The 23,223-nt window shown below is 36.8% G+C and overlaps 1 protein-coding gene across 1 annotated transcript in view; it reads left to right on the top strand.

Moving 5' to 3' along the window:
• Positions 1-1,857: 1,857 nt before the first annotated feature.
• LOC132557393 (lysosomal-trafficking regulator-like) overlaps positions 1,858-23,223 on the top strand; it is a 40,040-nt gene continuing 18,674 nt past the window's right edge. The window contains 23 exon segments of the mRNA XM_060221891.1: positions 1,858-2,019; positions 2,263-2,365; positions 2,920-5,531; positions 8,665-8,721; positions 9,997-10,164; positions 10,545-10,883; positions 11,210-11,276; positions 11,652-11,758; positions 11,877-12,342; positions 12,907-13,051; positions 13,277-13,448; positions 13,772-13,961; positions 14,140-14,333; positions 14,508-14,957; positions 15,204-15,485; positions 16,155-16,353; positions 16,703-16,816; positions 17,055-17,183; positions 17,409-17,774; positions 18,522-18,664; positions 18,790-18,968; positions 19,078-19,210; positions 22,307-22,404. Of these exon segments, the coding sequence (XP_060077874.1) occupies positions 1,858-2,019; positions 2,263-2,365; positions 2,920-5,531; positions 8,665-8,721; positions 9,997-10,164; positions 10,545-10,883; positions 11,210-11,276; positions 11,652-11,758; positions 11,877-12,342; positions 12,907-13,051; positions 13,277-13,448; positions 13,772-13,961; positions 14,140-14,333; positions 14,508-14,957; positions 15,204-15,485; positions 16,155-16,353; positions 16,703-16,816; positions 17,055-17,183; positions 17,409-17,774; positions 18,522-18,664; positions 18,790-18,968; positions 19,078-19,210; positions 22,307-22,404 (6,875 nt within the window).

The following is a 23,223-nucleotide window of genomic DNA, read 5'->3' as shown; positions in this document are numbered from 1 at the left end:
TCTTCAGACCATGAACACAGCCACATGATGTGAAGGGGTTTAATACACATGATAAACACACGGTAGCTAGCATCATGTGACGTTTCTCTAGCAGACAGTGTAGTGTATGTAGGACGTTTACAATACTTTAATACTTTATACTAAGGTAAGTGCAGTGTTATTGCCTTTGGGCAGTTGGTTAATTAGGGTCTATATTGAAGTGTATTATACAAATGTATATAGTGTCTGTCAACATTCAACCATCATCTCCTTCATGGTTCGTTTTATTTTAGGAACAATGTACTTTCTTTTTTATGGATTAATGCATGTACGTATGTATGTGTAAATGGCATACGCAGTAACAGTAACGTTTTGACAAACTTTCAGTTTCTGATTTGAAAAAGTCAACTTCCAGTTTCTGATTACAAAATGTCATTAAATCTATTGATAAATAAGTGCTGTCATCAATGCAGCATAATTGATAATGATAAAACTGGAGCAGCAGAAGAAATTTTAATTGAGTATAAAACAATAATGTAGAGGTAAAAACCTGTCAGTTCCTATAGGTGTCAATGACACGAGAATGTAACACTACTATAGACATATATCAGCTGGTAAGATACAATCTGATAGTCAAGATCCCTATTATATTACAATTATTTAATTACACTGTCCATTTGTGTATTGGTATGATTTGGAAAGCAAGCAAGCAAACAGATGGCTTAACATTTCTTGTTGTTGTTGAATATTTTTTTCAAGATAAGGTATTGATGGTCTTAACCAGGACCAGGTTCAGATATCTGAATCTCTAAAACAGGACCTCCAAATATTGGTGGATGTCTTGATGTTATGTCCTTTGTCTGCTACAATATCATACTTTTATGGCATATTATGATACACACACATTCATATTGTTTAATTATTAAACAGGATAGAGGTCTAGTTTTTATTATGCAAAAGGAATTACATTTTTGTGTAGTTTTTTGTTTAAACCTCTAGAGTAGAGAGCTATTATCAAGAGGAAGTTGCCCACTTGTATGCATGTGTGTACGTAGGCTATACTTGTATCATTATGTATTCCAGGAATGTCAATTCTACACTGTTATGTTTGTGAACGGCCATTTTACATGCTTTACACTTTAGTGCACTGATTGTAATGTCTGACTATATTCATAAATATATAATATCAGAAAAAAGATTGTTGATATATTTACCTATAATTTGATGCCAATATTTACATTCATTATGTCTTTGATATAACATACAGTTTCTGATGATTCTTTTTTACACTTTTCTCTTTTTTTCTCTTTTTTTTCTCTTTTTTTTCCTTACCTTTGAACTCTTTATCTTTTTTAAGATATGTTCTATTTTAGTTGTTTCTCTTACATTATATTTGTCTTAAAGTGACAGAGACTGCTTAAATATCACAAACATAAAAACAAACAGAATTTAGACGAGCATGATTAGATAAGGTAGACAGAAACAACATTGTAACGGAAATTTAGGAATGAGATAAGACACTAATTGTTTAAACATGGTGTCAAAATGGCATAAAATTATCAATTTGACTATTTTTACAATTCCTATTTGTTAACATGCACAGATATTAAATAAGATAATGGGGTTATCTAAACTACATCAGTCTGACAAGGAAAAATGATAAGAATATAAAAACCACTCACATTTTAGCAGGAAATTTTATATCAGGAAGTATAAACCACAGCGTTGTTTGAAGGAGGATGTAATCCAAGGCCTAGGATCTCTCTGGATAAGAAACCTTATTAAAGTAACCCAAGCATTTGACATGATATCAACAAAAAGATATCAACAAATGCAGACCGAAATTTTATGTTATGTTTTTGTTGTGTTTTCAGTGAAATGAGGAGTGTGGTAAACTCACTCTGTCAGGAGTTCATGAATGACATCATCCAGGTAACCAATTGTGAGGATGATGATGATGACCCTTCTGCTCTACAGAACTACCTGGAGAGAGGCAGGGGCTGGCTACTTCTCCTACTCATCAGTAAACATGGAGTACAGGTATGTATAAATCCCCTCCCTACAGAACTACCTGGAGAGAGGCAGGGGCTGGCTACTTCTCCTACTCATCAGTAAACATGGAGTACAGGTATGTATATAATCCCCATCGTTGTGGATTAAAGTTGTTTTCATATAACAAGAAATTAATTATTTGTTTTAATTCAATACAGGCAAAACTGATGTTTGAAATCATTTGAATTATGAAAATAGCTTGTAATAACATTACTGTTTTTTCATACACAGGGACTATCAGTGGGTCGAGACTTCAGTAACTTGCTGGTCACCCTTCTTCCCTTCTGTCTTAGATTCAGAGAGGACACCCTCCTCCCTGGAGAAACCAAGGCTGGTAAGTAACTATAGCAGAATATACTAATGAATATATACCAGTCATTCTGTTTTCCTTTTAAAACTTGGTTTAAAATTGTTGTATGCTAAAATTATAATAGAAATTAGGTTAACAATGAATGGGCCTTGTAATGAAAAAATGATTACTAATTTTACCTTGACAAATTCATATCATGGTATCATATATTATTGTTAATTTATCAGCCCTATACAAAAGGTTCAGTGATAAGCTGAAGTTGAACATGATTCTACACCGAATTTTGTAACTGTTGAATAATGGACCAGAAAAGATTAGCACCAGCACCACAAATTTCAGTTCTTAAATGGTATCCCAAAGCATACATTAGCATCCTATGTGATACATAGTATTAAATTGATGATCACGTCTATGTATAGGATTTAATTGTTTTTTCTTCAACCTTTATCGACTCTTGTTTGCTTTTCCTTGTGTTGAGAACTATTTATTACCACCTAAGGTATTTACCTTAAGATAACTATCACCAATATGAAACTTATCTCCAAGCAACTGTTACTAGTTTTTTTATTGATTTTCAGATATGCTGACATCTAAATCATCAACTGATTGTCTACCACCAATAGGGAATGTGTTCTCCCAACTTGAGGTGTCATATAAATGGCAGAAGTCTTCCCAGACAAGAGACAAAGCAATCCCCAAACACAAGCAGGTCAGGCATCGCCATACCAACAAACCAGATAGAAAGCTTCGGAAGCAGGCCCATAAAAACCAGAGAGCTGGAGAAACTTCGGACCAAGATGAAGGGAGTAACCATTCAAATGAAGACCAAGCACCGAGGATAAGACGGAACAAGAGGCTGATTAGAAGATGTTTAGTGTCAAGTTCACGATTCCAGGAGAACTATACTCGACAGGATTCCATGATAGAGGAAAATGAGCAAGAAATTTATGCCATGTTGACGGAAGTTAAAAAAGATCCAAAGCTTTGTAGTACACAGGACCTGTGCAGTCTGATACTCAACCTTATCCAGTCCTTGTGTTTACTAGACTTAGACCAGGTGTCATTGATCAAGGTCATATCGCCCTCCATCTTGCCACACTTGTTGCATCTGTTAACTGGCATGTATCCCTCAGTAACCACTGAAATGGATGAGTTGTTAGCTTCTTCCTGGAAAAAAGATGACAGTATTTTCTTCCAGCGACAGTTGTTACGGGTTGTTCTGTCCCTGTGTGGAGTCATATCTACTCAACAAAATGGTGTTGGAGTGATCCTGGGTCACAAGGTTACGTCAGTCTTGTTGGATGTGGCCCAGCAGGTCAATCACTTCCAGGAAATCAAAATCCAGTTATCCATGACAAACCAGCCAAGCAGACTGGAGTCAGGGAATGTCCAGGTTGTAGATCAGGAATTCTGCTTGTTTTCAGAGATAAACATTGGTCTGCTCATGTGTTTTGACATGATATTTCAAAACTTGCCTTTCAATCTAGTGTATATTAAAAATGCTGTTGAACTTGTAGAAGATTTTGGCCAAGGACAAGGATTCAACTTTTTAGAATGTGTAATTAAAGAATATGACAGACAACAATGCAGTAAGGCTGGCGAGTCTTGTTTCATGGACTGTATTGATGTAGAGCCAATTAAGATCATCAGTTCTTTCCTCAACACCTTAAAGTCGGTCAAGGTGAATTACATCCACTCAGTGTCCTGTCTGAAAAGGAAACATCAGAAATGTTACTATGGTTCCTATTTTGACCACCACCATGACATTCTGGGTCAGCCATTTACGTTGAAGTCCGAGAATGAGGTAGATCATTTAGAACATTCCACAACACCCTTACCCGATTCTTGCTGTGGAGTTTGTCTGGTAGCATCCTGGTGCTCCTTTCTGCTCTCTATTCTTCCCACCATCAAATCTAAAGTGTCCCAGGTAGATGTGCTCAGTACATTGCACCTTTCTTCCATGTGTTGTTGTGTTCCACTGGAGTCCATTGTGTCCTGTATTACTGGCAGTATGTGTACATTCTCTTCAGCCATCCAGAGTTATGCTCTGGAAACACTTAATAAGATTATCTTGTTTCCTTATCTAGGAGGGATGGACAGTTATAGAAGTACTGGCAAATCAGTGTATTGTAGTTCTCAATTTTGCCAGAAGTATTCAAATTATTCTCATTCTGACTCTAAAATGGCAAAGGCGAATGACACTTTCCAAACAAATATTGACAGTGGTTTTTCAAGTAGAGATGTATCAAGAAAAAGTTTGACACAGTGTACAGAACCAGTTTCAAGGTGGTCATCTATGGAGTATTTTAGAGCACTGATGTTTTCCTCAAATGCACACCTCAGTGAATTGACAGCAAAACATATTCAGGTATTGGTCATAGGTGCAAAACCTGACTTGAAGGAGGAAATTTTCTTCAGAGTGTATCTCCCAGCATTCAGATCATTCATTGGAACATGGGGAAAAGTGTCACAGAGCTCATCAGAGGAATGTGATGGGATCCAGTTCTCCATAGCTACTAAAGTACATTGTCTGTCAGCCTTGCCCTACCTTCTACAGGTAGACTCTGTGCTCAAAGTGTTTCTCACCAAGCGGGGACTAGGACAGATCTGTGGGATTCTGGAAGATGATGCTCTTCGTGAACCAACCCTAAAGGTGTTCGAGGCCTTAGTTCTTTTAGATGAGAATCGACTAAAGTGCAATGAAAATGAAACAACAGATAGTGATACTCTTAAAGGTGGAATGGTCATAAAAGCATTTATAGATGGTCTAGCTGTGAAAACAAAAGGGGATATCAATGAAAAGTCACTTTGGCCAGGATGCTGCTCCACCACAGACAGGTTTTCAGAGACAACAAAGGACAAAGAAGGGTCTAGAGTGTGCCTTAGAAACCTAGCTTTGATGGTTGACATGTGGGAGACCTGTAGCAAGCTGTGTATTAACAGTGATAAGTTTGTGTCTCATTTTAAGGATTCAGACTCTCTGATCATAGCAGAGGATATATTGATGGTGATACTGAAGCAGATGTATTCACCAAACTGTGAGATGCCATCAGACACATCAGAAGACTCTGGTGCGGAGTCCATTGGATTTGGGAGAATTATGCCTCCTGTGGGTTGCTTCATGTGGTTATCCTTACTAAAGGCTCTCCTAATTGTGTGTAGTGCCTGCTACAAGAACACTGGGCACCAGGTAAGAATCTTATGTTCTTTACATGCTACTGGAACATTGATCATTAGGTAAGACTATGTACTTTACACGCTGCTGGAACATTGATCGTTAGGTAAGACTATGTACTTTACACACTGCTGGAACATTGATCGTTAGGTAAGACTATGTACTTTACACACTGCTGGAACATTGATCGTTACGTAAGACTATGTACTTTACACACTGCTGGAACATTGATCGTTACGTAAGACTATGTACTTTACACACTGCTGGAACATTGATCGTTAGGTAAGACTATGTACTTTACACGCTGCTGGAACATTGATCGTTAGGTAAGACTATGTACTTTACACGCTGCTGGAACATTGATCGTTAGGTAAGACTATGTACTTTACACGCTGCTGGAACATTGATCGTTAGGTAAGACTATGTACTTTACACGCTGCTGGAACATTGATCGTTAGGTAAGACTATGTACTTTACACGCTGCTGGAACATTGATCGTTAGGTAAGACTATGTACTTTACACGCTGCTGGAACATTGATCGTTAGGTAAGACTATGTACTTTACACGCTGCTGGAACATTGATCGTTAGGTAAGACTATGTACTTTACACGCTGCTGGAACATTGATCGTTAGGTAAGACTATGTACTTTACACGCTGCTGGAACATTGATCGTTAGGTAAGACTATGTACTTTACACGCTGCTGGAACATTGATCGTTAGGTAAGACTATGTACTTTACACGCTGCTGGAACATTGATCGTTAGGTAAGACTATGTACTTTACACACTGCTGGAACATTGATCGTTAGGTAAGACTATGTACTTTACACGCTGCTGGAACATTGATCATTAGGTAAGTCTATCTAAAATTCTGTAGGAGCATTGACAATCCAGTTAGAATCTTCAGAATGCCATTTGCCATCAGATAAGAATCTTAAGGCTGTTATAGAAACATTGGTCATCAGGTAAGAATGTTTAGGTTGCTATAGAAACATTGGTCATCAGGTTAGAATCTTAAGGCTGCTATAGAAACATTGGTCATCAGGTAAGAATCTTCAAGGTTGCTATAGAAACATTGGCCTTTCATTAATCTTATGTACTTTAATATTTCTGAATAAGGGAAAAATTTTCAATGTTAGTATGATATGTAATTATTTTATATTGACTGTATGTTAAAACTGGGGATTTTTCTAAAAAATAAATCCGGTAAGTGTGCTACTTTTGGTTTATCAAAGTACATGTCAAGGCCAATATAAAATGGTTATCATCTGTTTTATGTGGTTTTGTAAATGATAACCTTTTTATCATCGATAAACCCAAGATTTGTGTTATACAGGGTCACCTGGGATATTTTTATATATGTTATAATGTACAGATTTTGTCGGGATGCTACATTTTGTACATTGACATATAGATAATGCCCTGAAATATCTTTAGTTGAATTGAAGGAGTTAATCTATAAGTAGGATTATAACAAAGTCATAGGTTCTTGACAAAGATTGGTTCTCATTTCTGTCCTATGTGTTCACATGTTAATCTTGATTCTTGCCCAACTTTTCATTTCCCCGTTGTTCTAGGAAACTGAATAAAAATTATAGACATATGTGTTACACACACTGAAGACCAATATCCAGTCTGAGGATGAAGGACAATGCCAGGTCTGTCCAACACTTTGTCCTTCACTTATTCTGACATTGTTCTTGCTTTTTCAAGGTTAAATAGCAAATTTGGCTAAATAATACCTTGTCTCTCTCTGAACTTCATTGTTGTATGTGGAGTCCCACTCCCATATAGGTTGAGTCTAGAACAGTATTTACCTAGATAAAAATCTGCAAAGAGGTACAAGGACACAAAGTCTTTTTCTTTCTTGTTTAAATAATATGTTTTGTATTTAGTCAAGTTATTGGTGCAAGGCCAAGTCATAGTTCAGATCTGGCTGAATAACACCCCATGCCACACTATCCAGTTTCATCATGAGTAAATATTCTATTATTACTATAAGTGAGGAGTACATTTCATGGATCCATCAATATGTAATCATACCATTTCTGTGTAACAATCACTGTCAGATTGTACTGTTTCCATAGCACAATTTCCCCATTGTAAAGAAATGGACTTGACCTACCTGAGCTTAAACAGTTTATACATCTGTTACAATATAACTGCAATATTTGTAGATAACCCAGATTAACTTATCTATTTCATGCTTATTTCCTAAATAGGTCATGATAACTTAATTATAGGTGTACCAGGTCAAGTTCAGTGGTCAGAGATATGGTCAAGTTTAAGGGGTCAGTGTCAAGTTCAGTGGTCAGAGATGATGGCCTAAATCTGTCATGGAAGTCATTACATGTGAACGAGTCACTGTTAAGTACTCATTAAGACAGTGATCACAATGTAGACAAAGTCTGAGTAGATCTGTCTGTCTGTTCGACACACATTTCTTTATTTTGGTTGAGAAGGGGATTTTATATATAAATACCCTGGTTGCTCAATAACTAGTAAGAGTTAACTCGTAGCTAGTGAAAAATTCCAAATTGGTGCCACTGAACTAATAAAAGTGTAAAATTAACCTTCAGAATATATCAATCTGACCTTTCTCAACAAAGCTATGACTGTGTTATGAAAAAGAATGTTTCAAATTTAGTTAAATTCGTTTTAGAAAATTTGCACTAACCACTGGTTATCTCTAACCAGCCCTTGAACAACTGGGACCAGTGCATCAGATTTATCGTTACTTCTTCTGTAAAGTGTTGGGATAAATGGATACTGAGTCCATAAATAATACTGGTGTTTTTTTCCACACTGCTGATATAGACTTAGACACTGAAAGAAAAGTAATCATATTACAAATACTTATTTTTCAAATATTTAGGTTATAATTTCTGACCAAAATTGTCATGACGAGTATCAGGGTGTTTTTAATGATGTAACTAGGCATTTTCCAACCCACATTACCTTGGCTGTTGGTAGAATATCAAACACAATCATCAAAATTAACCCTCATGCGTCTATCACCTATTTCTTAAATGACTTTTCAAGAATATGACCCTGAAGGCCACTGAATTAAACATTGTACATCTTGTTATAACAAGAATAAAGTATTGTTTGGGTTGATTGTAATGACTATATGGATACCTGTTACAGCCAGAGGAGAATGACCTGTCAACTACTCGCGCAGAGTGTGAGGAGGTGATTATAATTGTAAACAAATGGTGATGGTTCCGACCCTCTCTATCTCTAGTCTTTAACATTACTCAACCATCTATACCTGCAGAAATGTAGTACAGAGACATTACAAATTATAAACCATTTTCCGTTGTAGAATTGTAGTCACTGGTGATGGGACAATGATCGGGTATAATCTGTTATTTCTTGATCGATTAACGGTACCCTAATATTTTCCTGGGTGTTTTTTTTAGCAAAAATAAAATTAATGTTATGCATAATAAAGATGGAATTTGCCAATGATATTCATTCTGTTATCAATTCTAGGTAAGTGAGGTATTTCATTTTTAAGTTACAGAAAAGACAATATTGCAATGGAGAATACATTTACTTTCTATGGATATTGAACTCACAGTCAGTCAATTATGTAATCGATAAACTACATTCAACAGCCTTTCCAATTTTAACCTATAATTGATTGTGGATTTTAACTAATTCCCACCATTAGTAACTAGTAGAGTGAGAGACTACAAATCAAGGACTATCTATAGGATTGAAGCTAATAGAGGGCCTTCCATAACTAGAATAGTGAGAAAAAGAGATTCCTTTCCTCTAGACTTCTGTATTAAGCTGTCTATTGTAGTGAACTGTCTATAACTGTAGAATAGTGAGAAAGAGAGATTCCTTTCCTCTAGACTTCTGTATTACAGCTGTCTATTGTAGTGAACTGTCTATAACTGTAGAATAGTGAGATAAGAGAGATTCCTTTCCTCTAGACTTCTGTATTACAGCTGTCTATTGTAGTGAACTGTCTATATAACTGTAGAATAGTGAGATAAGAGAGATTCCTTTCCTCTAGACTTCTGTTTAACTACTTTTGCTGTTTGTAATTCATTAAGGTTGTAATACTGACAAGTGACATGTTTTATGTACTTGCACTGTGTTGCAGTTGTATTATGCAAGTATTGCAAGCCGATTATTCCCAATAAAGTTGATATCATCATAAAGGTAACCTTTGGCAGCAAGGATAGCTATTATACATGTCTTCCTTACATTATTTCAGTAAATGTAATTTCAACCTGTTTCATTTAATATTTTCTTTGTATTCTGTGTAGGATAGAATTCAAATTACAATAAAAAGACAAATTGAAAATTAGATTAATTGAGAAAATTATTTAATTCTTAATTTCAGCAAATTTGGTGTAAAGAGAGTGAACATTTGAACTGTTATAAACATGATGTTTACAGCATTATAAAATAAATAGACAATCTCTTTATTCAACTTAATATGTTAATTTACTGACATTACAGAAACATCTTGAGGAGAGGATTTGGCAGAAGGTAAACAATGCCTTCCTTGGTTGTGCTCAACTCCCAGTCTGCAAATTGAAAATGCTCTTTGACATTATTTTGTCATCAGCCATGCCAAAAAAAACAAGTGTCCTAGATGTAACACAGGCCATGAACTTATCTCACCAGGTAAATGACAGTGTCTTTCGTCGATTTTTTTCCTTTCGTCATTTTTTTATTCTGTTGTGATTGCTGTTATTTTTTACAGCAAACCATGTGTTTCTCTGTCTAGTTTTACTGAAACACTTATACTCAAACGAGTGTAATGGGTCACTATATATAGTTACTAAACACAGAGTCTGTTCTGTATACCATTTCATAAAGAAATTATGCTCTCTCTTGAATGGTGTTTCACTATATATAGTTATTGATTTTGATTAAAACTTTTAAAATTTTGTCAGCTATTTTTTTTTTATTATTAAGGAGTTATGTCCCTTGGTTCTCTGCTATTGATTTTGAAGGAGTTATGTCCCTTGACTAATATTGCATTTTCTTTGTTTTTCTCACAGTTTATTAAGGAAGACCATATAGATGATGATGATGTTAGACAGATGTTACAGAGTCATAGTGATGATGACCTTGAGTACCATGGGTCAACAGAACGAGGATATGATGCTGACACTGAGGTAATGTCAGAGGATGATCTACGCAAGATTGGCGTGATGGATCAACAGGTGCAGCGCGAGTACTTCCCAGCCGTATTCCGCCTAGTGGTCAACCTTTTGGTGGCCTCTCAGAGACAGGGAGAAGGATGCGAGATTCTACCAGATGTCCTTGTCAAACTTTTACAAACACTAGGTGCCAACCATGTGGCAGTGTTGGCTGTCAGTGAAAAGGTGATTGTGGCTGTAAAATGATGGTTATAAAAGTCCTTTCTTGAGTATTCTGGTGTTTAAAAAAAAATGGATGAAAATAGCTGTTCAATATGTAAATGCAGGTGTACAATTTGTGTTCCTAATAGTGTCATCAGTCAGCAGTTGAGTGTTAATGTGATGAGAATGTTCATTCTCATGTACTATTCTATTTCTAAAATCCTGTTAAACATCTTACAAGAGTTAATGACATAAAGCTATTGTCAGGGCTTGTCAATAAAAAATTTTGAAATGTGTTACATGAAATGAACCCAGCTGCTATTTGTAGCACACATTTTAAATGTTTATTTTCAACTCGCCAGGGTCTGCTACATGATATTTTGGTGGGATTCTGGGAAGAATTAGTATCAAAGACAACTGCAGAAATTGGTAAGAAAAAAACATGTATTGCAGTGTCTGGATCAGAAGTATGCACACTGTGCCTGTGTACTAGTCCAAAGAGTTCTGACTATCAATCTGCAGATTTGTCATGGTCATTAGTGAGAATTCCAAACTATATAAAAACACAATGTTTTAGTGACTCGTGTATGGGTCGGTATTCAGGCAATGTTTTATATAGTTTACAACAGAATGGTAGTCTCTTCCTTGCTTATATGTTAAGGCAATTAATTAAATGTTGTTCTTTAATTTTTCCAAACATCATATGCTGTGAACCTATATGGTTGAAGTGGTACAGTACTAGTACATATATAATTATAATGCTGATATATATAATTATAATGCTGTGTCCCTATATGGTTTTAGTACAAAAGGCTCTGATGTCCCTGATACAACTACTTGCTCAGCATCAAGTGACAGCCAAGGAACTCCAGATGATCATCCGTCTGCTGCAACATCAAGGGATACCACAGGTTTGTTAAAGAATATAATACAATTTATCAGCCTTTATACATCTATAGGTGACATCCCGTTTGAGGAATTTTTTTGCATTATGCAAATGCAAAATTTTTACACTTCTGTATTTGACAGGATCTTGTGGTGTCTACATTGCTGTCTATTGTGGAGAACTCAAGGACCATGCCTTACCACTCAGTGACTTTTCCCTGTAAGAGAAAGAAAGTTAAGGACACAAAGAAAAAGAGGATGTCATCAACTCTACAAGGGAAACACTTATTATCAGAGGGATCAGCAGAACATAACAGGGTTTCCTCCAATCCATACGGGAGTGTATCCTCAATACCCATGTCTACTTTTTCAACCTCAGTAGATACCGCTGATGATGTTGTCAGGGACATTGATGACCTTGAAGGAGGTGTGAAACAAGAGCCATGGCAACTAGCAGCCATCAGCCAGGAGGTGCATGGAGGTCTGGTGTGGCCTCCAGGGATAGAGGGCTTCAGTTTGGCAATGTGGCTACAGATATCTGATAGAGCCGTCCAGACTCAGGGACATACTTGGTCTAACAAGACCCAAGACTATTCCACTTCAATGGAAGGTAAGACTGCTATATATCTGAAAAACTGCAATAAAGCATCTCTATATTCTGCTCATTTGTTGATTTCTACTTAATTATAAATATCCACTAAAACCTTAGCAACAGAGCAAATCCCTATGAATCCATACATTTGCTGTACCTGTAACATAATTAGTAGCTTTTCTACTTCAAACCCAATCTGAAATTTCTCCTGGGCAATTTTTTTCAGACAAGTAAAGGCAAGGATAGAACTAAATAAAATTACTTTGAAATCTCTGACATGGCTCATGTCTGCTGATATTTAATTGGATGAATTATGGTCCTTCATACCTGTCCACTTAGTATCGGGAATAATCAATCAAACTTAATTAGATTTCTCTATTAATGTAAAATCTTTGACATGTTTGATATCCACCATAAGACAAGTATTCAATACTCTTAAGGATTTCTCATTCAGTATACTTCGTATGTTTGTATCATTTCACAGGAACTTAGTATACATTGGTAGTAAAAGCAACACAGTGTTTTCATTCTTGCTGAGAGAATAGTTAGACAAATAAAATACTGAAGATTGTGTCATTGTAGGTGAGCATTTGTCTGACACCATCACGCATAGAAAACAGTCTGAACTTCTGGCCTCAAAAAATCTCTTCCATGTTGTATCCATTGGCAATGAAGACAAATTGTTGGAGATTTGGGTGAACATTTCCAGTAGGAGTCTCTTGTTCAGGTAAGCACCATACGACTGTTTGTTTATCCTGAATCCTTAAAGCTTCATTGTATGTAGAGGAAACAAACAAAAAGTTTGTGGAAAAAAGACAGATTTTGTCTGTATATAAAACTTCAGTTATTGTTATTGAATCTGAAACAGACACATTTTGATATTGTCTGTATTGAAGGTTAATACTGAAGAAAACATTTGTAATTTCAAAGTATGAAACCTGGTTTGTCATAGGGTCACATCAGAAACAATACAAATCACTGGATCAATGCAAAAGGAGGCGGTTTGCAAGGATTGCCTCCGTTTGGAACAGTGGCATCACCTGGTGGTCAATTACAGTGAGGAACATGACAAAGAATTGAGCAGTGATGACACTAACCCAAAGCTGGAAGTGCTGAAAGGCAAGGTATGAGCAGCAAAGAGAGTTGGTCAGCATCACATGTACCTGTAGTTACTTGAGGCATTTTTTGTCTGAGATTAATCTAAGCTAGATACATAAACATTTAATTTTTTTGAAAATTAAAATTGTAAAATTTGAATTTTTCACAGAACCAGAGAACCAGAACATGTTGTAATGAATGCCACAACAATAACCACTCTAACAAAATACAGCACACCAATTGACGGAGAACAGTATCGTGTATTCTGTAGGAACTTAAGCTTGACATGCTTTACATACCTCAAATTAATGATTTTATGCATTCTCAACTTAATGTTAATTTGTATCAGGTGACCTTGACCTTGGATGGCTGTAGGACACACACTCTTTGGCTCCAGCACCAGGTGGCACCATCTCCTAAGAAACATGCTCACATTGATACCCAACATCTTACTGTTTGTCTGGGACACTTGTTAGATGAGCAGTCAAGCACAGATCCTCTTGCATCTTGGTCCCTTGCATCCTTTATGCTCTTTCGAGGTAAAATCAGTCAATTATTTGCTTAATACTATGAATTTTTTATTGGTATCACTGTGATCTTGGCATCAGTTCTGCAACGGCTTATTGATAATGACTTTTTCCAGAATGTTTTCAATGTTGTTTATGATTATCATGGAAAATGTAAACAAAAAGTGACTTTGCTGTGAAATAATTCAAGGTTGTTGTGTTGGTGGGGAAGAATGCCTGCATCTGTACACCCTTGGGCCAAGCTGCCATACACTGAGTAAATGTGACAGTTCAGGTGTGGGTCGCTCCTACCCTCCCAGACTGTCCAAGGCCACTGTGGCGAGTGGAGGGGTTGCCATGGATACCCTAGTGAGCCTCAAAGATGATGACCTTGACAGTCTCAGAGTAAGTCTTTTTGTATTGATATTATTTTCTTTGATCAAAATATGACTCTGATGTAAATCTATAGCAAAAACTTCTTGAATCCTCAGGTTTATCAACAGGTTGGAGACAATAGACTATGCTACATAGATTTTATGCTAACAATGATATTTTTTCATCTTTTTTAATTGTTTGTAGTCAAGTGTAGTTCTTTCATACGATGCATGGAACTCTGACCAGATGGGTTATTACTCAACCTTTGGTCCCACCAATGAAGAACCTGCCACTATTATCACTAACCTTGGGCTGACCAGTGTCCACTCCAGCCTGCTGTCACAGCAACCAACCAACATCCCCACTGAAGTCCAAGGTGAGATAACTGCTCACACTCATTATATCTTAGAGAAGGCACTAGAAGAGGTCGGAGGAGCATCCGCCATTTTGTTCCTGGTTGCGAAGGTATATGAGGATAAGGGTGAACAGTACACGGACTTAGAGGTGCGTCAGTCTAAAGCTCTACAGCTGTTGTTTGCCTTTGTCAACCATTCATCCTACATAGGACGGGACTACATAGCCTGTTCTGGTCACCAGCTCCTCACCAAAGTCCTGACTAGCTCTCACAGTTGTGTTGGCTATCATACTCTCAAGGTAACTTTATTGAAAAATGTCAGAAGAGTAATGCTGCAGAGACAGTATTACAGCTATAGAATTTAGAAGTAAAGAAAATTCCCTGTCTTGAAATACAAAAAAATATTTCTTCCCAAAGTAGATTCTGTTAGTTCAATATTCATAATAGAGCAAAATTTCTCATTTTCTTTAAACAATTTAGTGAGATTATAGATACATCAATTCCATGTTGTTACCATGTTCTTACAAAATGATAATTTCACACAGGTGTTGATGGATGCTAGTGTCAGTGAGTCACTGTTCCGTACTGACATGGGTGAGATTCCCTTGGTGTTGCGCCGTAAATCTGAGGCAGTGGTGACCAACATGTCCGTGATTGAGGAACTGCTCCTGAACTGGCGGATCTGGGAAAATTCTGAATGTGGAGTTTTACTCCTCATGTTCCGTGCTCTTGCCTCACTGATCAGGGAAGATCACCCTCTACAAGCCTTCAATATTAAGCAGTTCCAGTCTATCAACATTCTTAACAAGGTTTTCCTTATGTACAGGGTAGGTTTACTCTCTCTACTCTACAGGTTAGATATTCAAACTTTAAAATTATGAGTACTATTAAATACTAGATGCACTCATTTTATATTTACTTTAATATTCTCAAAATTGTTCAATAATGATAGTATGAAAAAGATTTGTATGCATCATGAAATCCTTGGCGCATTTGTCTTGTCAATCACAGATTGGTAAGATTTCATTACCGTGCAATGTTGATTAACATTGCACTGCACAATTAGGAATTATTTCAGATTTCTGATATAAGAGTTTCCTTTTTTCACATTTGTACAGGCCCCAAAAATCTCCCTTAACTTAAGGAATTTTCCTTAACTTAAAATCCCCAAAGGAAAGCATGTAAAATTATGTAATACTTTTCTATGGTAGTTAAAATTTCCTGAAGTTAAAGAAGATTCAATAAACTGGAGTCAGTAGGAGAGGGTATCTTTGCTGTTCAAAAAGTAATTGTAATATATTCTTTATGAACTAAGATATAATGTACCTGATGCTATCAGTTCAGGTCTACTAATAGGACCTGCTTTATATTCCTTGTTGCCAAAGTGTTGTTGTTCTTTTTTCTCTTTCTATGAAATATGTATATATCTAATATAAGATGAATTTGGTCCTTTAAAAAGTGCTTTTTTTGACAATATATTATTTCTGGATTTGCAGGAGAGAATTCAGGATGCACGTCCTTCTTTCTCTACAGACATCGGTCAGTCAGTGGTCAGTATATGCCAAAGCATGATGGGATCGCCTCCTGATGTCCATCTGATTGTGTCTATGTGTGATTTCTTGTTAAATGTCCACCCAGCTGCGAGCACATACATCAATCATGCGAAGGCAGACTTCTACTTCAGCCTGTGGTGGGGTAAGTCATTAAATGATGACTATTGGAAGGATAAGTTTTTCAGTGTATTGTATAAAAAACACAAGTAATCAATACAAGTTTAGAATTAGATACTGTAGAGCCAAATGATGAATTATGCGGTATTAAGCCTAGACTTTGGAAAATCAAGATTGACTGGAGAAAAAAAAGGAATTTCTCTCAGACCTTGGTCTGATCATAGTTTACCATAATAATCTCAAGCTGAGGTCTCATCATAGTTTATCTTAATACTAGATAATTCAACATTTAGTATGCTTTCAATGTTTTAACAAGCAATCATGCTACACTCTGGATGACAAAATATCTGTAGTTCATGCCTGCATTGTTCCAGATCTACCTGAGACAAATGCAATGAAGAAAAAGGATTATTTGTCCCAGATCAGACGCCCAAGTCATCAGGATACCCTGTCAAGTATTTCAGAATCAAAGTCAAGCTCCAACACAGGTATATAAAAAAATTATGCTCTGGAAACACACCTGATGCTGCCAAACTGATACAAATAACCTGAAGACATCAGTCTTACTGTTGTCTGAAGGTTACTAACTGAAAACTGAATAGGAAGTCTGTTCATCATTTATCTACACAAGGTTCACTGAAATTGGTTTTGACATAAGGCACTAACTTTGACTGTGTCAAATTGGTATATTGTTTGATGGTTAACAGATCCTTGTATATTTTACAGCCCCTGAGTTATCTGATGAGGCCAGTAATGTCGCCATGAGCCCAGAAGACGCCCTGTTACCAGAGAACAAGTGCCCTTCTGTCTCCCAGACAAGTCCTGTCCCACCAGACAATGATATCAAAACAGAAGGTATGGTTGCCTTGTATGACTAACACTATTGATAATGTTGATGATAATAGTTATATAGATGTATGATATTGATATGTAGCAACTAATAACAATACTTCTGAAATTCCTAGGTATTGCTAAGTTATCGTCACAGAAAAACAAGGATATCATTAATACGAAAATCCAAAATCATTTTGAATAAGAATAAAATTATAAACTTTTACATGGCTGTTATCTGTATTACAGTTTGGGCAACATGGTCAGCTGTACCAGGAGTGAGTGACCACAGCAGTGTCCAAGTGGATACATCAGAGACTGTTTCTGATTTCGAGAACAATGAAGGGAAGCATCTTGTTATCAACACCAATACCACAGACATAAGCTCACTCAGCTCCTCACTCAACGAGGCATCCGACTCTTCATTCGACAAAGTTACAAACAACTTTCCTGTGATTTTACAAGAAAATTCACTACAGATTTCCACATTTCCACGACAATCTGAGAATGAAGAGGAAGGGTTATATGCACCAAGGTCGGACGTAAATTTTGATGTACCAGACACTGATGCTGATGAATCGGAGAGAGAAAGAGGGCTCACAGCCCTGTGTGTTGGTAAGTATAGTGGAGATTATGACTCTGTATGAGATATTTGATAGGAAAGTTTATTTTTCTCTTTAGTAGTGGTTTATTATTATTTTTTTTTTGTGTAGGTAGGCAAAGAGAGATAGATAGCTTATTGATATAAGGGTGGGTGGTTCGGTGGTGCAATCGTAACGCACTTGCCTTTCACCTACCTGTCTGGGGTTCAATTCCTGGAATGGACATGAAAAGGTAAAGGATCACTAGCCAGACAATGTGGATTTCCCATGAGTACTCCAGGTTCCTTCCAGAGTAAGACCCCTGTACGGTTCCAGCTGGACCAACAAGAGTGATTGATAAAAGCTGATAGCTTGTTTTGCAATTGTTGTAAATAAATTAAGTTTATATCAATAACATAAGAGTTGGGTCTTACTAATTTATACATAGATAGGGAGTAGGTAGAGATCTGATGCATTATTGGTAGATTAGGTGTAGACTCATCCTATTTTAAGTGGATTCAATATTGAGCAGATACGACATTTATCCAGTAGGAAGAAACAATGTGGAAAATGGGTTGTCTTATTTTCCTGCAGGTGGGTTGTTTGCTATACAAAAGTGCTTATTTTCTTGTGTGTAGGAGATGCTTGTATCTGGGAATTAAATGGTTTGTAACAAAACTAAGTGATTATTAAGTCAGATGCTAAATGAAATAATTTCCATGTGTGTACAGAATTGCTACGCTACCTCTTCTCTATACCATGATAAATTTTGTTTCTTCAGGATTACTCCAGACCCTGTCAAATGTCTTAGTAACCATGCCTGACAGTACAACACAAAAGGTTTTTAACAAAGTCCTTAAGCCAGATATCCTCATTGTCCTGGCACACAACAGTTCTCCACAAATCAGGACAGCTGTACTCAAGGTAAGGTTCTCTGTTTAAAGGAATGTATTCAATATGAACTTTTTTCTATTCAATTCAAATGAATCGGTATGTTATATTACCTGGTGTAATGATTTCTTAACTGTGACTCCTCACCTCTTTGTCAGTTACTGATGGCCTACCTGAAGCGAGCTACACTGACCAACTCAGAGCTGGTGGACACTTTTCTCCAGAAGATGGGTTTTCTGCTGATTGGTGCTCAGCTCTATCAGTATCCTACCCACCAGGAACAGATAGAGGAAGTCATCTCACTCATCATGGACCGACCCTTCAACTTCACCAGCAGGTACAAAATGTTCATACATAATAGAGGATCTAGTTATGATTTACAAATATCTCTGCTGAGTATATTCCTTTCATAGGTCTTTGGATTTGTATAACCATTTTTCTTGTAGGTTGGACATGGAAATTTGTCTGGAAGACTTGTCACCACTACAGCAAGCAGCCATTGGTCTTTTTACATCTCTGCTCGACATGACTGTGTTTGATTCTGAGCTTTGTAGTAACAGTCTTCTTCTCACTCTACAGGTAAGACTTAATTGTAATTTACTCACAAACACCTTTTACAGTTGAGTTGTCCAGCTTGTATAGGTAAGTCATTTTTAAGATTATGGAGATGAGACATATTAGTCAACAAATACATGTGTTATACAGGCCACAATACACAGGTGATTAAAATGGTTTATATGTTACCTATGTACTGTGACTTGTGGTCCACTAACAAGGGTGAGCTACTGACCACATATCAGCTAGGCCATCACACAGGTGATTTTCTGACCAACAGACATGTACATATGTGAGCTGGGCCATCACACAGGTGATTTTCTGACCAACAGACATGTACATATGTGTGCTGGGCCATCATACAGGTGATTTTCTGACCAACAGACATGTACACATGTGTGCTTGGCCATCATACAGGTGATTTTCTGACCAACAGACATGTACATATGTGTGCTGGGCCATCACACAGGTGATTTTCTGACCAACAGACATGTACACATGTGAGCTGGGCCATCATACAGGTGATTTTCTGACCAACAGACATGTACATATGTGTAATAGGCCATCATACAGGTGATTTTCTGACCAACAGACATGTACATATGTGTGCTGGGCCATCACACAGGTGATTTTCTGACCAACAGACATGTACACATGTGAGCTGGGCCATCATACAGGTGATTTTCTGACCAACAGACATGTACATATGTGTGCTGGGCCATCATACAGGTGATTTTCTGACCAACAGACATGTACATATGTGTGCTGGGGCATCACACAGGTGATTTTCTGACCAACAGACATGTACATATGTGAATGTTAAGCACTTGTGAGTTACTGACCACTTCACATAGGTGAGTCCGACCATCATACAGATGAGTTTACAGACCTCTAGACACATACGTTGCAGACCAAATTCATAAAATAAGTTATTTATCAAATACACAAGAGTGGCACAAATCACTTTACTATAATGAGTCACAAGACATCTGACACCAATTATTCAACTACCATCTCACTCAAATAAGTCACCTACCATCTCACTCAAACAAGTCACCTACCATCTCACTCACTCAAACAAGTCACCTACCATCTCACTCAAACAAGTCACCTACCATCTCACTCAAACAAGTCACCTACCTTCTCGCACAAACAAATCAACTACCATCTCACTCAAACAAGTCACCTACCATCTCACTCAAACAAGTCACCTACCATCTTGAACAAGTCACCTACCATCTCACACAAACAAGTCACCTACCATCTTGAACAAGTCACCTACCATCTCACTCAAACAAGTCACCTACCATCTCACTCAAACAAGTCACCTACCATCTCGCTCAAACAAGTCACCTACCATCTTGAACAAGTCACGTACCATCTCACTTAAACAAGTCACCTACCATCTCACTAACTCAAACAAGTCACCTACCATCTCACTCAAAACAAGTCACCTACCATCTCACTCAAAACAAGTCACCTACCATCTCACTCAAACAAGTCACCTACCATCTCACACAAACAAGTCACCTACCATCTCACTCAAAACAAGTCACCTACCATCTCACTCAAACAAGTCACCTACCATCTCACACAAACAAGTCACCTACCATCTCACACAAACAAGTCACCTACCATCTCACTCAAAACAAGTCACCTACCATCTCACTCAAACAAGTCACCTACCATCTCACACAAACAAGTCACCTACCATCTCACACAAACAAGTCACCTACCATCTTGAACAAGTCACCTACCATCTCACTCAAACAAGTCACCTACCATCTCACTCAAACAAGTCACCTACCATCTCAACAAGTCACCTACCATCTTGAACAAGTCACGTACCATCTCACTTAAACAAGTCACCTACCATCTCACTAACAAACAAGTCACCTACCATCTCACTCAAAACAAGTCACCTACCATCTCACTCAAAACAAGTCACCTACCATCTCACTCAAACAAGTCACCTACCATCTCACACAAACAAGTCACCTACCATCTCACTCAAAACAAGTCACCTACCATCTCACTCAAACAAGTCACCTACCATCTCACACAAACAAGTCACCTACCATCTCACACAAACAAGTCACCTACCATCTCACTCAAAACAAGTCACCTACCATCTCACTCAAACAAGTCACCTACCATCTCACACAAACAAGTCACCTACCATCTCACTCAAACAAGTCACCTACCATCTTGAACAAGTAACGTACCATCTCACTCAAACAAGTCACCTACCATCTCACTCACTCACCTACCATCTCACTCAAACAAGTCACCTACCATCTCACTCAAACAAGTCACCTACCTTCTCACTCAAACAAGTCACCTACCATCTCACTCACTCAAACAAGTCACCTACCATCTCACTCAAACAAGTCACCTACCATCTCACTCAAACAAGTCACCTACCATCTCACACAAACAAGTCACCTACCATCTCACTCAAACAAGTCACCTACCAAGTCACCTACCACACAAACACCATCTCACTCAAACAAGTCACCTACCATCTCACTCAAACAAGTCACCTACCATCTCACTCAAACAAGTCACCTACCATCTTGAACAAGTCACCTACCATCTCACTCAAACAAGTCACCTACCATCTCACACAAACAAGTCACCTACCATCTCACTCAAACAAGTCACCTACCATCTTGAACAAGTCACGTACCATCTCACTCAAACAAGTCACCTACCATCTCACTCAAACAAGTCACCTACCATCTCACTCAAACAAGTCACCTACCTTCTCGCACAAACAAATCAACTACCATCTCACACAAACAAGTCACCTGCCATCTCACTCAAACAAGTCACCTACCATCTCACTCAAACAAGTCACCTACCATCTCACACAAACAAGTCACCTACCATCTCCCACAAACTAGTTACTAGTTATCTGACACAATGAAACAAGTCTGCAGTTAGCTATACATCACTCACAACCTCATATGCCTTATTAAAATGGGAAGTTTTCATTCATGGAGTAATTTTACTTTAATTTGTATTTGTAGAAATTTGTTACTTTAAGTTAAAAGTTTCAATGTGTACAGTAATGTTGTTGATGAACGAGTACTGAATCACAAGTTTTGTCATTGACAGCTGTTTACCAAAGATTCTACTTTTGGATCCATGATGTTAGAGGTTGGTCTAGTAGAAACTCTCACCAACATGCTGGCTCGAATAAATCGATCCTACAGGTAAATATATACCAGGAAATTTTAGTTCCCTTGTTGAATGCTTCTTCTTACTTTGTGTTATATTATATCCATCATACCTGTTGTTTTATTATATCATACTGTTGTTATATTATATCATACCTTTTGTTATATTATATCTTACTGTTGTTATATTATATCATACTGTTGTTATATTATATCATACCTTTTGTTATATTATATCTTACTGTTGTTATATTATATCATACTGTTGTTATTTTATATCATACCTTTTGTTATATTATATCTTACTGTTGTTATATTATATCATACTGTTGTTATATTATATCATACCTTTTGTTATATTATATCTTACTGTTGTTATATTATATCATACCTTTTGTTATATTATATCTTACTGTTGTTATATTATATCATACTGTTGTTATATTATATCATACCTTTTGTTATATTATATCTTACTGTTGTTATATTATATCATACCTTTTGTTATATTATATCTTTTGTTATTTATATCTTATATTATATCATACTGTTGTTATATTATATCATACTGTTGTTATATTAGGTCATACTGTTGTTATATTATATCATACCTTTTGTTATATTATATCTTACTGTTGTTATATTATATCATACTGTTGTTATATTATATCATACTGTTGTTATATTATATCATACCTTTTGTTATATTATATCTTACTGTTGTTATATTATATCATACTGTTGTTATATTAGGTCATACTGTTGTTATATTTTATCATACTGTTGTTATATTAGGTCATACTGTTGTTATATTAGGTCTACTGTTGTTATATTATATCATACTGTTGTTATATT

The sequence above is a fragment of the Ylistrum balloti genome, unplaced genomic scaffold (assembly GCF_031769215.1).
Source record: "Ylistrum balloti isolate Yb309-2 unplaced genomic scaffold, AGI_CSIRO_Ybal_v1 Utg370668, whole genome shotgun sequence".
Taxonomy (NCBI): domain Eukaryota; kingdom Metazoa; phylum Mollusca; class Bivalvia; order Pectinida; family Pectinidae; genus Ylistrum; species Ylistrum balloti.
Note: the sequence above shows the minus strand (reverse complement) of the source record. Positions and strands in the feature narration are given on the sequence as shown.